Below are 13,643 nucleotides of genomic sequence, written 5' to 3' on the forward strand. Positions count from 1 at the left end.
TTTAAAGGGGGGAGGCTTTTAATAGGAGTAGCCAATGGCCGCTAGCCGGTGGAATGAAGTGTCCACTGTGCCGAGATTGGCAGTTCAGCGAGCCGCTTAAAAAATAGAAGCGGGGGTAGCTGCGCGAATGGGGAAAAAGCGTCAGGAGAGGTTGGCCGACGGTTGAAAGTCGAGCAGATTGACGTGCGTGGCAGCCAATGGCTTTCGCATACCTGTATTGGCGCAGCCCAATGAGGCGTTCGTGGCTCGGGCGGCAGGTGAGCCAGTTCCCCGAGCGCGGACCGGAGTTTGGTGGTTGGGACCGCGGCGGAGAGAGATGTTGTTGTCGCCGTCCTTGGTGCGCGCAGGGGTCCTACTGCTGCTGCTCCTGGCGGCTCCGCTCCACGGCCGGGAGATCCGGTTCGGAGCGAAGGCGCTGCGTGTCCGGCGGGGGTTACCCGGCGGGGCTGAGCCGGAGACTGGATGCGGCCCGCAAGGCGAGGGTTTCGGCAAGGAGGTGCTTGTCAACAACACTCACAAGGTGAGAGCAGGGAGTGGCCTTCCTGGCGGACTGAGAGGCCAAGTTTGGGGCACTGATGGGCACCGCTGCCTCCGCCAAGGCTCGTGATTGCAGAGCGGTGGGCTTTGACTTTGGAAAAACCCAACTTCCCGCTGGAGCGAGAATCGAGGCAACGATCTCTCTGCAACACGCGAGGGTCGCTTTGGTGCCTTAGAAGTGAATCCTCTGAACAGAATCAACACATCAGCTGGTTGGTTTTCGCCCTGTTTATCTTGGGCTGTAGCATGACACTCGAGCAGATTGTTTTCTTTTTCTCGTTGGGCAACATGACACCTACTGTATGTTTGGGTGTAGAGGTGGACTGTGATGCATATGTGGCAAGACAACCGCACTTTTTAGATGACAAGGGAGCTGAAAGATCCGTAAGTTAGTTGGAGGAAGTTAGGCATAAAGTGCTTATGTCCTTTCCCTCCTCCTCCTCCTGAGCTAAAGGCTAGGCTGATAGTCATTGCTGTGGTTAGAGAAATAGTGTGAGAAAGACGCATCGTTTCCCCTTGACAGAATAGCAGCCCACAAGATCGTTTGGAGCTTTTGAAAATAGGAAACAATTTAGATGGTATGCAAACATTGATGATATTCATAAAATGTAAAGGTTACCTAAATTCTTAACTAGTCTTTGCTTTGGGGATCAAAAGTAATGCGTACTGATTCTGAGGTTAGCATTTGTATGATCATTTGTAGGGCATCCTGCAATAGCAGGGCTAGAAATGATTAGCTTGATTAAAATAAAAAGTCAATTCCTACAGAGGGAAGAGTGATTAAGATTATTGTATCCAGGGCCTTAATCCTATCACTTCTCCAGTCTTCCTCAATTGTCCTGATGCTATCTGGAAATGTGAAGGCTCAATGCATTTGATGGGCACCCTCTTAGGGGGCGGGGGGGGGGGAATTGCTCTACCGAGATAATATGATAGTTGGACACGGAACTGGCCGTTGACAGAAAGTAAACTGTTGAAAGCCTGAGAATAGGATTTGGTTATCCTATTCCTGAATGCAAACAATCTAAGACTATTCTATTTTTTAGGTATGTCAAGCAGCGCTGCTAGGCATTTGTAACATATGATAGAAATGGAATGAAATCGTGATGTATATCAAATACTGACCAATGTTCCAACATTGGTCTCAAGTAAGGAAAATCTGAAAACCTCAAGGGAAGTTTCCTAGTTATGTTTAAGTTGGTATCTCAGACCTTTTCCTCATTTTTTTTACCCTATCCAGTCAAATGTCTTCAGTTTTCATTATTTTTATTTAGTATGGTTTTGTTACATGCTTCCTTTTTAAAAAACAATTTCTAGATGGATTCTCATTTTTAAAAAACTTACCTACAGTAAATATTTGCTTCCTATTTTTTCTACTTTTCTTTGGTAGGCCTATTTTTCTTCCTTTCAAGCAAATTGCTGATTCAATTCATCACTTATTCCCAGTATTTTGTGACTTTGATACTTGTGATATGTATGATACGATCTAACTTGATGACTTTCTTGGTGTATTTTAATGTTAGATAACTTGAATCCATGCATTCATATGTCTGCATTGCCTCTCCATTCCTGTTTCCATTTTTATGTTTGCTTTGCTTAAAACAGAAAAGTACGCCTACCTTTTATTTCTGATTTATGGAAGGCATTTAGTGATAATAACCTTATATTATTTCTAAATGTACATAACCCAGTCCAAAAATAGTTCTTAAGAAAAGAAAGAAAACCAGTTTGCATGCTAAACTTTTTCTCCATCTGTCAGTATTCCGCCAAAGCTCTTTCCTGTGGTAGTAGTTTTAATTTCTGTTGTGTTATTTTTGGAATTACATTGTCACTTGCTTTTAAAATAAAATTCTGAAATGAAAAGAATAGTGAAAATCCTCCGAGTTGAGTGTTTCATAAGTGTATGTCTACCTTGAACAATTCCTGATTATTGTTGCATTTATTCTTTACTGTCCATATGGCTGATGCTATTTTTGTTATTATTGTTATAGATGACAAAATAGAAAGAGCAATTGTTATTCTGATAGAGATTACTACAAATTCTCAGCTGGTATTTTACTAAATTCAAGACTTTATCAGTTTTACGAACATATAATACTGAAAGCTCTGTTAAATGCAGATTGGCTCAGTTGAATCTGGTTCTAAAAAATAATGTTCTTCTGATATGCTGTTTATTGTGTTCTTTCTCAATAGAGATTGTGCTGCTTTTGTATTTTGTGTAATATTACCATTAAATATATGATACATAGCATTGGTATTGATTTATCTGACTATAATTTGCCTCAAGGTGCTTTGTCATAACTGCTTTATGGTACCATATCGGATTTTGAAAGGGATGTACATATTAATACTTAAACACTTTTATAGGAAAAATAGTTATTATAAGAAGCAGAAATGTGTTTTTTTCTGCAAAGTTTCTTATGTTGATTCTAATCAACATATTCATCTCAGTATTGATGGCATTGATTATTGTATTGTACTTTGGAGGGTTTTGTCCTGGTAAATCAGAATATTGCATGTGTGTGAAAGTGTAAAACTCCTAATAAATAACTGTGGATCATCTGAGCCCCCATTAGTGAACCAGAGTTGATGAGATTATCCATTATACCTACCTGTTTCATTCTTTTCTGTTCCCATTCTCTAACTGACTTAGTTTGAATATATTTTTATGTTGAACTGTCATTTTAGTTAGGACAAGTATCAACTGTGTTAAGTAACAGTTGGTACGTATTTGTATATGTACTTCTAATAATACTATTGTACATGGCTGAGTTAAAGAAACAATATATAGCAGAAATATTCTTAAAATATTAAGAAAATGCTATATTTAGTAAACCTAAAATCTTATCTGTCTTAATTATCTTCTGCAATGTTTAAATTTAAAATTTGCAGTTTATGTACTGCAAAACTTTCAGTTTTTGAATACTTATTAATCCATCTGCAGCTAAATACTTATCTGAAAAAATATTTACAATTCAGAAAAATCATATAACTATGATTGGGATACTACCCCCCCCCCCATTTTGTAGGATATGAGAAAAAAGATTATCCAGTATCAGGCAATCTGTGTCCTTATGTATAATTCAATGACATTTTGCTTTTTCACCTTTTCTCCCCCTCTTGTCCATGAATTGTGTTTTTTTAAATTTGTGTTTTGTAACAAATTAATGTTTATATATCTATTGAGAATATCTTATCTCATTTTATATCTTTGTGTATTCATTTGCCAGAATCATAAGGTTGCCTCCCTCCTACCTTCCCTTAAGGTCTGTTTTTTTCTAGTTATTTTTTAGAGAGTTCAAAGTAGGAAGTCAGATGAAACATTCATTTCATACTCTTGGTGGCCAAGGCAGAGCTCTGGCCTTAATAGAAAGGGAAAACCTGACCAACTGGTAAGACAATGGGCCTGCAGTTAGTATGCTTTCTTTAGGCTATTTGTGGCTTAGGTTTCACAGTATGGGAATTATGTTACAGTTAATTTACCAACTTGTTTAAAGTTTCTTTTCCCAATTTTCCTGATTTAGGGGGCTTTATTCAAAATATCTAATTATCCATTAAAATGTGTGTCGCTGGTACTATAGATACTTTTCCTAATATGAAGATAATTTAAAGCAAGGTTTGGCTGATCTTAGAAAAGCTTAGCTGAATCAGACCTGGTTAATATTAAACAAGAGTCTATTAAGAAATCTTAGAGTTATAAGCCTTGTCTGAGAAGTTGAAAAACATTCTGAAAGAAAACAGCTGCAAACCACATTCATATTATTGCCAAGAAAGCTTTGTTGAGTGGTCACCAGTAATAGAGATAGATTTGAAGTAGTCTCTATCCGATCTGCCTGTATTAGATTGTAATTCCCATTGTCCCTTACCATTATCCATACTGATGGGAAATCTGAGTTTAGTATTTGGAGACCTGCATCTACCTTCTTTTATCTTCTCTTTTCATCTGTTCCTGCTTTTCCCCTGTTTGCCCTAAAATTTCATTGATATTAAAGTGTCCACTTTCAGTAAAGCTTTGGAAGTTGGAAATCATTTCTTGTTATGTGATGTATCTCAGATATTCAGCTTACAGTTATGATAAGCTTCTAAAAGCTATTTATTTTTGCTGGAATGGAAAGGAATTGAGACCTTGGTTTAATTCCATCTGCCGCTGAACTGTGAAATACTTGGATACTTCGCTCGTCTGCCCTTGCCTTCAGCTTATACAATAATATTTTTCATCTGTTTCAATGCAAAGCTTATATGATAAAAGAGCCTCACGGGAGCTTGGATGTCTCAATACGTGAAAGAATGTGGAATTGTTTGCTTGTAGTGTGTGTTCGGTTGTTGTCATCTGTAATAGAATAGACAGTGCCTGTTGGAGACTAGAAAGCTAACAATGGCTTTCACAATGTTCTTACAGATTTCTTTGCAAAATTTAAAAGTAATAGTTAAAATTATATCTGAACTTCATGCTGCTGTCTCACACCCATTGTATCAGCTAACTAGGACTCTTCTTCAAAATATAAACAGATATTTAAAAGTGCAGCCAAGTAAAAAGATAAAAAAATAAAAACTAGAAAACAATTACAAACTGTGTAAAATTAAATAAGATTTTTTTAATTAACTACAGTACTATATTTAAAGGTGATCTTATATCAATGTACTACTTTAAAACTATTGTTATCAATAATTAGAAAAGGCAACCAATATGATATGAATAATCAGAATAAACAATTAATAGCAATTTTGGTTCAATCTGATAGCGTCTGTAGTTATTATTAACAAGTAAGCAAAATCTTCTTTAAGTCCTATGCTAAAGGAAACTCGAACTTCAGATGTAGTTTAAGTCCACGTCCAGAATTACAGTATAGTCGATAAATGGTTTCTATTTTCTGAATTAAATTTATACTCAATATCAGACTTATTTGATTTGTTACAAGATTATATATGACACTAAGCCATACTCTGACTGTATCTTGGGAACCTTCACGTATTCAAGGATATTGCAGCTATTCTTCTTACTGGGGTTTGAAAATGTCAGTTTCTGAATAAGAGCTAACCCAAATCTAGGGAGACACTAAGATAATTTAGGATATGACATTTAGACCTTGCATTTATCATAGAGCTATTAGTACATAATATTCATATATTCAAGTAATAAGGTCACGTATATTTTGTATAGTTGTGTTACTTTAAATAATGATAAATGTATGTTTGCAGGTTTCTTCATGAAGAGGTGAACTTAATGCCATACAAGATTACGATTTTAGTTTCAAGAAATTATAAAGCATCATCTGAACACAGTTCAAAATTATTTACATTTTCTGGAAAATATTCCAATGTTTAAATTTATGATCAATTTAAGTATGTTTATATTGCTTAAATTCAATTTAAGTTGTCTTAATGCCCATTAATTTTCTTACTAATTAACTTTATAAATCATCATATTGATTTAACTTATATTCTGCCTTTCTCAAAACGATAAAATGTCTCGAGACAAGTCAAGCATTGCTACCACCCAGGGCAGCAGGGAAGATCTAGTGAAAACAACACCACTGCGGTGCAAGATGTTCACAGGAGTGCTGTATGCCTAAAATCAAAAGTTTGTGAAGGATGGTCTGCCCAATAGCACTGTATGGCACTGAATGCTGACCAACTATCAGAAGTGCTGAGTGCCCTTTCCATGTCATGGTCATTAGGCATTTTCCTTCTTGATCAGCTCAGCAGTGGTAGAGTCTGGCAGCAATGGGTGTTGTACCAATAACAGAGAAAATGTGGGGAAACTGCCTGTTGGGCATGGGATGGCTATGTTCTGCAAGTAGCACCCCAGATTGTTGCCTGCACCATCTACCACTTTAACAATGATGGCAGGACACAGTTAACCTGGGATATGAAAATCTCCAACTGGACCTGGTCGCTGGGCTTGATTGCATGAAATGGCATTCATTGATTCATAAAGTGGCATTGCTCTAGTTGTTAGGGCATCTATATTTGGCAGTGCTACACTAACTCATAATTTATCATCAAAATTTCCCTTCCTGATTTGGCCAATGTCTTCTAAGATCCATTGCACTAGAGGAAATAAGAACCACATTGCTGACCTAATTAAAATTGAATTTTTCTATTTGCTAAGTGGAATAGGGAGTTAATTTCTTTCGTCTGAATATTTTTCTAGCATTTTCCTGCTGTCTTTCATTAACCAGCTATGGTAGACTATTCAATCATAGGCAATTCCATGAAAATGGTGCATTTCAAAAAGAATCTCCCAAATGTACTGTATATGTGGGTATCAGTTACTGTCTCATTATCAATATCAACTCTTGAAACTATTTAAAATATTTGTTATTTTTTCAAATGTTATGGTGAGCTCTACCTTATGTATCACTAATTTGTCTTTATATATATTTTTATTGGGGAAAAAAGCTTGAGAAATGGGCATGGTGATACACAGTGCCAGAATCTAGTATCATTGTCAAGAATTTTTCTGGGTTTCCATAGTTCCCAAGACAAAAAATAAAAACAGGATAAATAACCAAATGTCATTGTTTTATTTAAACAATACGTAATTGATTACTTAGCTAACTTGGAAACTACAGAAGTAAGTAAATGTGGTATGCAATGTGTTCGTTTTTGTTTTGAAAGAAAAAAAGATGTGTTTTAAAAAAATGTGTATTTTGTGATTGTTGTGGCTTCTGGAACACTCTCAGGAGAGACCATTCTTTGTTCCTCATTAATCCTCTAAAAATTGAGGATTCTTTTTAGCAGTGCCTTCTTTACTATTTTATTATTTTACATATTTTTATTACTGCTGTTGTATTTTATGTTTTTGTTGTGGCTTGTTGTGAGATGTCAGAGGATAGTTGGGAATCATTTCTCCACCAATTATTTATAATATTTCATGTGGTGATATTGTTTGCAATAAATATACTACTTAGAAAAATGAATGACAATGCTAATACTGTAGTTATATGTAGGAGTTCTTTATATTTTGACATGTAGGCAACCCTGAAAAAAATTCAAAGCTGTTTTGTGTGTCCATCTCAATCCGTACTTTAATCTTAGGTCATCATGATAGAACTTTTAGTAAGGAGGGCAGTGTATGATTTTTGGCTCAGTAAACTGGTGAAACCAGTTTTTCAGGGTTTGAATAAGTTTCTAGGAGTGCTAAACTTTCCCTGCCCTTTTTGTAGGACAAGAAAGGTTTGAATAGTTAGATACTGTGTTTTTATTTACTTCACTATGGAAGACGGTAAGAAGAACTACATATTTCAGAAAGTACACATTGAAAAGGCATGCAGGGATGAAGTTCAATTTCAAAACTTCTCCCCATTTCGATAGGGGAGGAAGTTTCAGGGATTTAATACAAAATAAGTATGTAAGCCTTGCAACCTTTCCTCTCTGCAAAATACACATTGCATTCCACTGCCATATTTTGGTAGTTAGTATCATTGGTTCTCGAGGCTTCAGAAATACTCCTGGAATAAGCGATGCTGAAAAGGTTGCTTCCCTATTTTTCTGTTAGGTTATTTCTTGAGTGCCACAGTGTTGGAATTAAATTGCTAATAATTTCTCCTGTGATGTGTGTTCCTTGCTGTTTCCATTCTGGCCCTAATCGGAAGAATTCTGGTAAGTCATCAATAGTGAGTCTTACTTTTAGCAAAGTCAGTGTTTATTGCACCGAGTTGTGTAAAGGTACAACATCTTGTACTCTGAGCACCCATGTTCTAGATTTCTCTTGTTTTGGCACTAGATTAGATACCAAGTTGCTTTTCTTAGACCAGGAGAGAACTAACTCTCACAATTATTTTCAGTCTTTCTGAAGTGAAATTATGGGATATTTTTGCTGAAAGGCCCAATTTCTCATCCTCTTCAGGTTCTGTATTATAAATGGCGAATACTGTTCATTATTACTAGTGTTAGGACCATATTCAGTATACTCCTTTTGAGATGAGTCACCTCACTTGAGATATTGGCAGTTCTACCAGTATCATTTGTTAGGATGAAAGACTTGAGGAAAAGTCTGGTCTAGCAATCTTGCAGATTTATTATAATGCTTTGGGCACTGGGGAAACTAACCTATATCCTGCCTCACAGCAATCTCACATATGTGGTTAAATACCTGGTTATGACATTGCCATAAGTGCATTCCTTTCACTTTGTGCTATCCCTCCTGCATAATTGTGGATGTTAAACATCATAAGAACTTATAAATTATAGTTCTCCATATGACAAATATGCTCTGGCAGTGCCATCTGAATGATTCAATGATAATTGAACTGCCTTAAGTCAAGACCTAGGCAAATACTGTGATTCTGCTGTTTACTGTAGCCTTCCAGAAAGATTGTGATACTGAAGTGCTAATGACACTAATTTGTGAACTTTATAGTAATTCTGGCAAAATAAAGTGCTAAGCTATGCTTTTCACTCTTGTTGAATGCTAAATGAGTTATTAATAGTGAGGAATCTCGAGTAAACAATCTAGATTTTGAATGCCTGTTTTATTGAAGATCTGAATTTCCCCAGCTGTTCCCCAGCTAACATATCATTACTGCTGCATTTCAGCTTGGCAGCCTCTCATGTAACTCTTCATATTATTGCTAAGGTAGCAAGCAGTGATGCAAGTGCAGTGTTTTCATAGCTATAAGATGCAGATGTAGATGATAAACAGAGTTTTGTGCTAGTATTTTTGCTGCTGTGTACCATATTGCATAATTTATTTTAATGTTGAGTTGATTATTTTAAAGCATTGTTGTTTGATTAATTTTGGACATTTGTGGAAGAAATGAGAAACTGGGGCATTAAACTATGACTTCTGTAGTAGTAGAGAATCTTTCTGAGTTGCATAAAGAAGGATTGGTATCCTTGCAGCTGTATGATGATTACATGATTAAAAAGCAATTTAATTCCAAGCAAATATGAACAAAGAAAATCAGCTTTGGCTAGATATTATTGGATCTGATAGCATTGGATCTACTATGCATATAACTACATCAAGGCGTGTATGGTCAAATAACACAAATACAGTTCCAGATTTAGGGACATAAGAAGATCTTGTGATACATGTTGTGCTTAGAAGCAGTGAAGAAATTGGTTCAAGAAGATGTAAGCATAAAGTGTAAACATTATTAACGTTCCACAGATATTTATAGAAAGAAAACATTGACTAATACATCTTTTAATTTGAGCAGTGAACTGACAGTATAATCAAGTGATTATTAATACTAATGATAGAATAAAACAGAATGTTGATGTGAAATTCAATTTGTTGAATAAGATGCGGAAAAATGGCTAGACTAATTGTAGGGCATTGATTGAAGACCTAATTGTACAGCAGATGACTAGTTAGCGTCTGTTCAAATACAGAAGGAGAATCCACCCACCTCCCAAGCTAGTGGTTTCCATTGTTGAACAGCTCTTATCATTATGGTGTTCAATTGAACTCTATATTCTTGTAATGTAAACTGACTATTATATGTTCTAGACTAGAGCAATGCTGCTCAAGTCTATCTTGTTTTCTACATGAGGATTCTTCGCATGTTTCAGAGACTTCCCATATTATATTTTTGCCAGGCTAAACAAACCCAACACTTCCAACTGTTCCTCCTGGGTTTTTATTTTTCTATTTTTCAAAACACACAAAACAAAATATTGACAAAACACTCAAGTGCACTTACAAAAAATTAAGCAAATATCTTGTTTTTATTCCATGAGTATATTTGTCAATGTCCTCCCTAAGCTGCAGTGCCAAGAACTTGGCAATATATTCTAGATGTAATCTGAACAATGCAAAATAGAGAGGAGGAAAGTGGAGGTGATTCTGTTGATCTTAACCCATTCCTTCTGGAGAATGCAGCCTAGGATTGTTTTGAGTTTTTCTGCATATCCATCATATTCTTGGCTCATGCTCAGCTTGTGCTTCATCAAGCCATCCCAATACTTTTCTCATGTACTGCTGTGCGGTAGCCTCCCATTCTGTGTACATATCTTTAATTCTTCCTACCCAAATGATTATGTTTGTTGTAGTGAAATTAATTTGGCTACCTTATGCCTATTGCCACGCTACTGTTCTACAAGATGTTTGCTGTCCTTCCTTATCTTTGTGTTGTCAAAAAGTTTGATAAACCCAATTTTAACCCCTTCTCTAATTTAGAAATATTTTGAATAGCACAGGCTTGAGGAGAACTCTGCTGCAATACACAGCTCAACACCTCTTTCAACTTTAATGAAGAGCTGTTCACATAAACTTGTTGGATATGATTATTTAACTATTTTATAGAAGACGCCATCTGTTTTTTCATTTTCTGTTTGTGTTCCATTTTAACGCTTCCTGTTCCTTGTGCATTTATAGAGGACCCAGATTACTGGGGACAATATGCTGATTCTGTAAACCGCTTAGGTAAGATAAAGGTAAAGGTTTCCCTCGCACACATGTGCTAATCGTTCCCAACTCTAGGGGGCAGTGCTCATTGTTTCAAAGCCGAAGAGCCAGTGCTGTCCAAAGATGTCTCCATGGTCATATTGACAGCATGACTAAATGCCGAAGGTGCATGGAATGCTGTTACCTTCCCACCAAAGTGGGTCCCTATTTTTCTACTTGCACTTTACATGCTTTTGAACGCTAGGTTGGGAGAAGCTGGGACAAGTAACTGGAGCTTACTTTGTTATGCGGCGCTAGGGATTCAAACCGCTGAACTGCCAACGTTTCTGATCAAGAAGCTCAGCATCTTAGCCACTGAGCCACCGTCCCTTAAAAGGTGCTTTAAAAATTATTGTGCAGCACCTTCAATAAAATACCATAAAACCAGCAAAACTAAATCTACAAACATCATCAATTCTAGTACCATGGCAGACATGTTAAAGCCTATCATCTCAGTGCAAGTCTGTAACATATATCCAGTTTTAATAATGAATATAAACTTAGAATACTCTTGGGTCTGCAAAGTAACAAGGCAGGGTAATTTCCGTAATAGATTCAGTTAAAATCAGTATTTTAATTGGATTGTGAAATACATCAGCAAACTGCAGTTGTTGCAATATGGGAATCAAATATCTGAAAAAAATTGAAGAACTAGGCACTTGAGATTCAACATGATTAGGAGCTTTCCAACTTTTTCTAAACTGTATTTGTCATGTAATTCTACTCATTCTGCAATTCATAACTGTTGGTATGCAGTTACTTGCAATATATTGCAAATTATAATGTACATTTAGTATGAACAGTAACTGCTTAACTAGGTTTCTGCAGTTTGAGTATAAGCACAAAGCTTGCATTAAATTCCAATTTTGACCAGAAACTAAATAGATGAATTCTTGCCTTTCTGAACTACAAGTTCTCATTCTGTATGCAACAGATGCTAACTTGACTTGTATTGAAATGGGTAAGTATTTTGCATATTTGTAGAGTCGATTTGGGTTGGGCAACTATAAAATTGCTTTGTAAAAATTAATGGTAAAGAGAAAACATAATTTATGTTGTGTATCTAATGCTACAGATTCAGAAAATATAATCTTTGTATCTTGTACACCATGCCTGTGACCTGTATATTGCAATTTCTTAAAATGAATTTCACTGCAAAGTTGCAAAAACATTTACGCACATTGAATAGATAGTCCTCGACTTACAGCTATTCATTTAGTGACTGTTTAAACTTAATAAAGTGACTTATGACTGTTTTTCACATAATTGACTATTGCAGCATCCTCATGTCACGTGATCAAAATCCAGATGTTTGGTAACTGGAATGTATTTATGATTGTTGCAGTGTCCTTAGATCAGCTTTTGCGACCACCTCTCAGGCAAAGCCAGGTTTACTTAACAACTGTGTTACTAAACTTAACAACTGCAGTGGTTCACTTAACAACTTTGGAAAGAAATGTCATAAAACAGAGCAAAACTAACTTAGTAACTGTCTTGCTTAACAACAGAAATTGTGCTTATAAATTGTGAGCTACCAGAACTTGCTTCCAAGGAAGATGACCTTGATTTTAAGATTCACCCAAAGAAATATATAGAAGGAAAATGAATGTAAACAAAAATCTGCGCTATGTCTAGCTTGTGATTTTAACTCTGTCAACTGTTCAATTGTCAGTTGAAATAAATGTATAAGTGTTCAAAATAAATGCTTGATAGCAACCATCAATTGATATAAAATTGCTGAGAATTTAAGCAGCAAACTTTCTACATATTTATGAACGTGGATTTTATAAATGTTTAGTTCCTTAATGTGGGGTACAGTTTACCTACATAGTTATAGATAGACTGTACATAAATATATCTTATAAGTATAATTTATAAGAAGGCCCTGAGAAACAAAGAAATCAAGAAAATCAAAGGGAGCAATTATCCATAATCATTCTGTCAGAAATGCTTGTGAGCAACAGAAAAAAACCCTTCCTTATTAAAAACCAACTAATATATTAGGAAATGTACGCACTATTAATAACTTCAGATTGCCTAGTATGCAGCTTTATCTTGGAGTAAGAAGCCTCAAAATTAATAACATAATGCTGTAATCTCTAACAAAAGATTACAGTGCTCTGAAAATGAGGGCTAATGTGGAAGAAATTGCCAAATGACTCAGAGTGCAGCTGTTCTGAAGAAAGTAGGAGGCATCAAATTAACTGTTCTACAGGATTCCCCTGTACTTCTTGGATTGCTGTATCAAGAACTGGCTAATGCTCATTAAAATTTCTGAACAGAGTTATGAAGAGAATATTGTCAAAGTGAAACTCATTGTGAGGCCAAAAAGGAGCCATAGTCTTTCTTATTAAGAAAGTACAAGGAAATAACTTTCTGATGCTGAGTTGAGTGTAGTAACCTTGGAAAAAGGAATAGGTGGCGATAGAATTAGAGCTATAGAATAAAAATTGGGAGAAAACCATATAACCTAATTATTCAGTACTTAGTTTTTTATATTCAAAGGCAAAATGGTGCTTTGGAGCGTTCTCTGAAGCCAAAATGGCTTTCAAGTCAAAATGTTACACAGTTCTCTGGAGAATTCAGATTAGTCAATAATTCTTGAAGGGGAAATCTATGGAGATTCTCAGACATCCAGATCATGGTTGTCCCAAAGGTGCATTTTCGGGAGGCAACTGAACTTGCTCTTTCTTTCTTTCTTTCTTTCTTT

The 13,643-nt window shown here is 35.9% G+C and overlaps 1 protein-coding gene across 1 annotated transcript in view; it reads left to right on the forward strand.

Moving 5' to 3' along the window:
• The first annotated feature begins 221 nt into the window (after nt 1-221).
• Nucleotides 222-13,643, forward strand: part of SORT1 (sortilin 1) — a 58,893-nt gene continuing 45,471 nt past the window's right edge. The window contains exon 1 of the mRNA XM_032218223.1: nt 222-520. Within this exon, the coding sequence (XP_032074114.1) occupies nt 317-520 (204 nt within the window). The 5' untranslated portion in view covers nt 222-316. The remainder of the gene's footprint in view (nt 521-13,643) is intronic.

This window comes from Thamnophis elegans, chromosome 5, assembly GCF_009769535.1.
Source record: "Thamnophis elegans isolate rThaEle1 chromosome 5, rThaEle1.pri, whole genome shotgun sequence".
Classification (NCBI taxonomy): domain Eukaryota; kingdom Metazoa; phylum Chordata; class Lepidosauria; order Squamata; family Colubridae; genus Thamnophis; species Thamnophis elegans.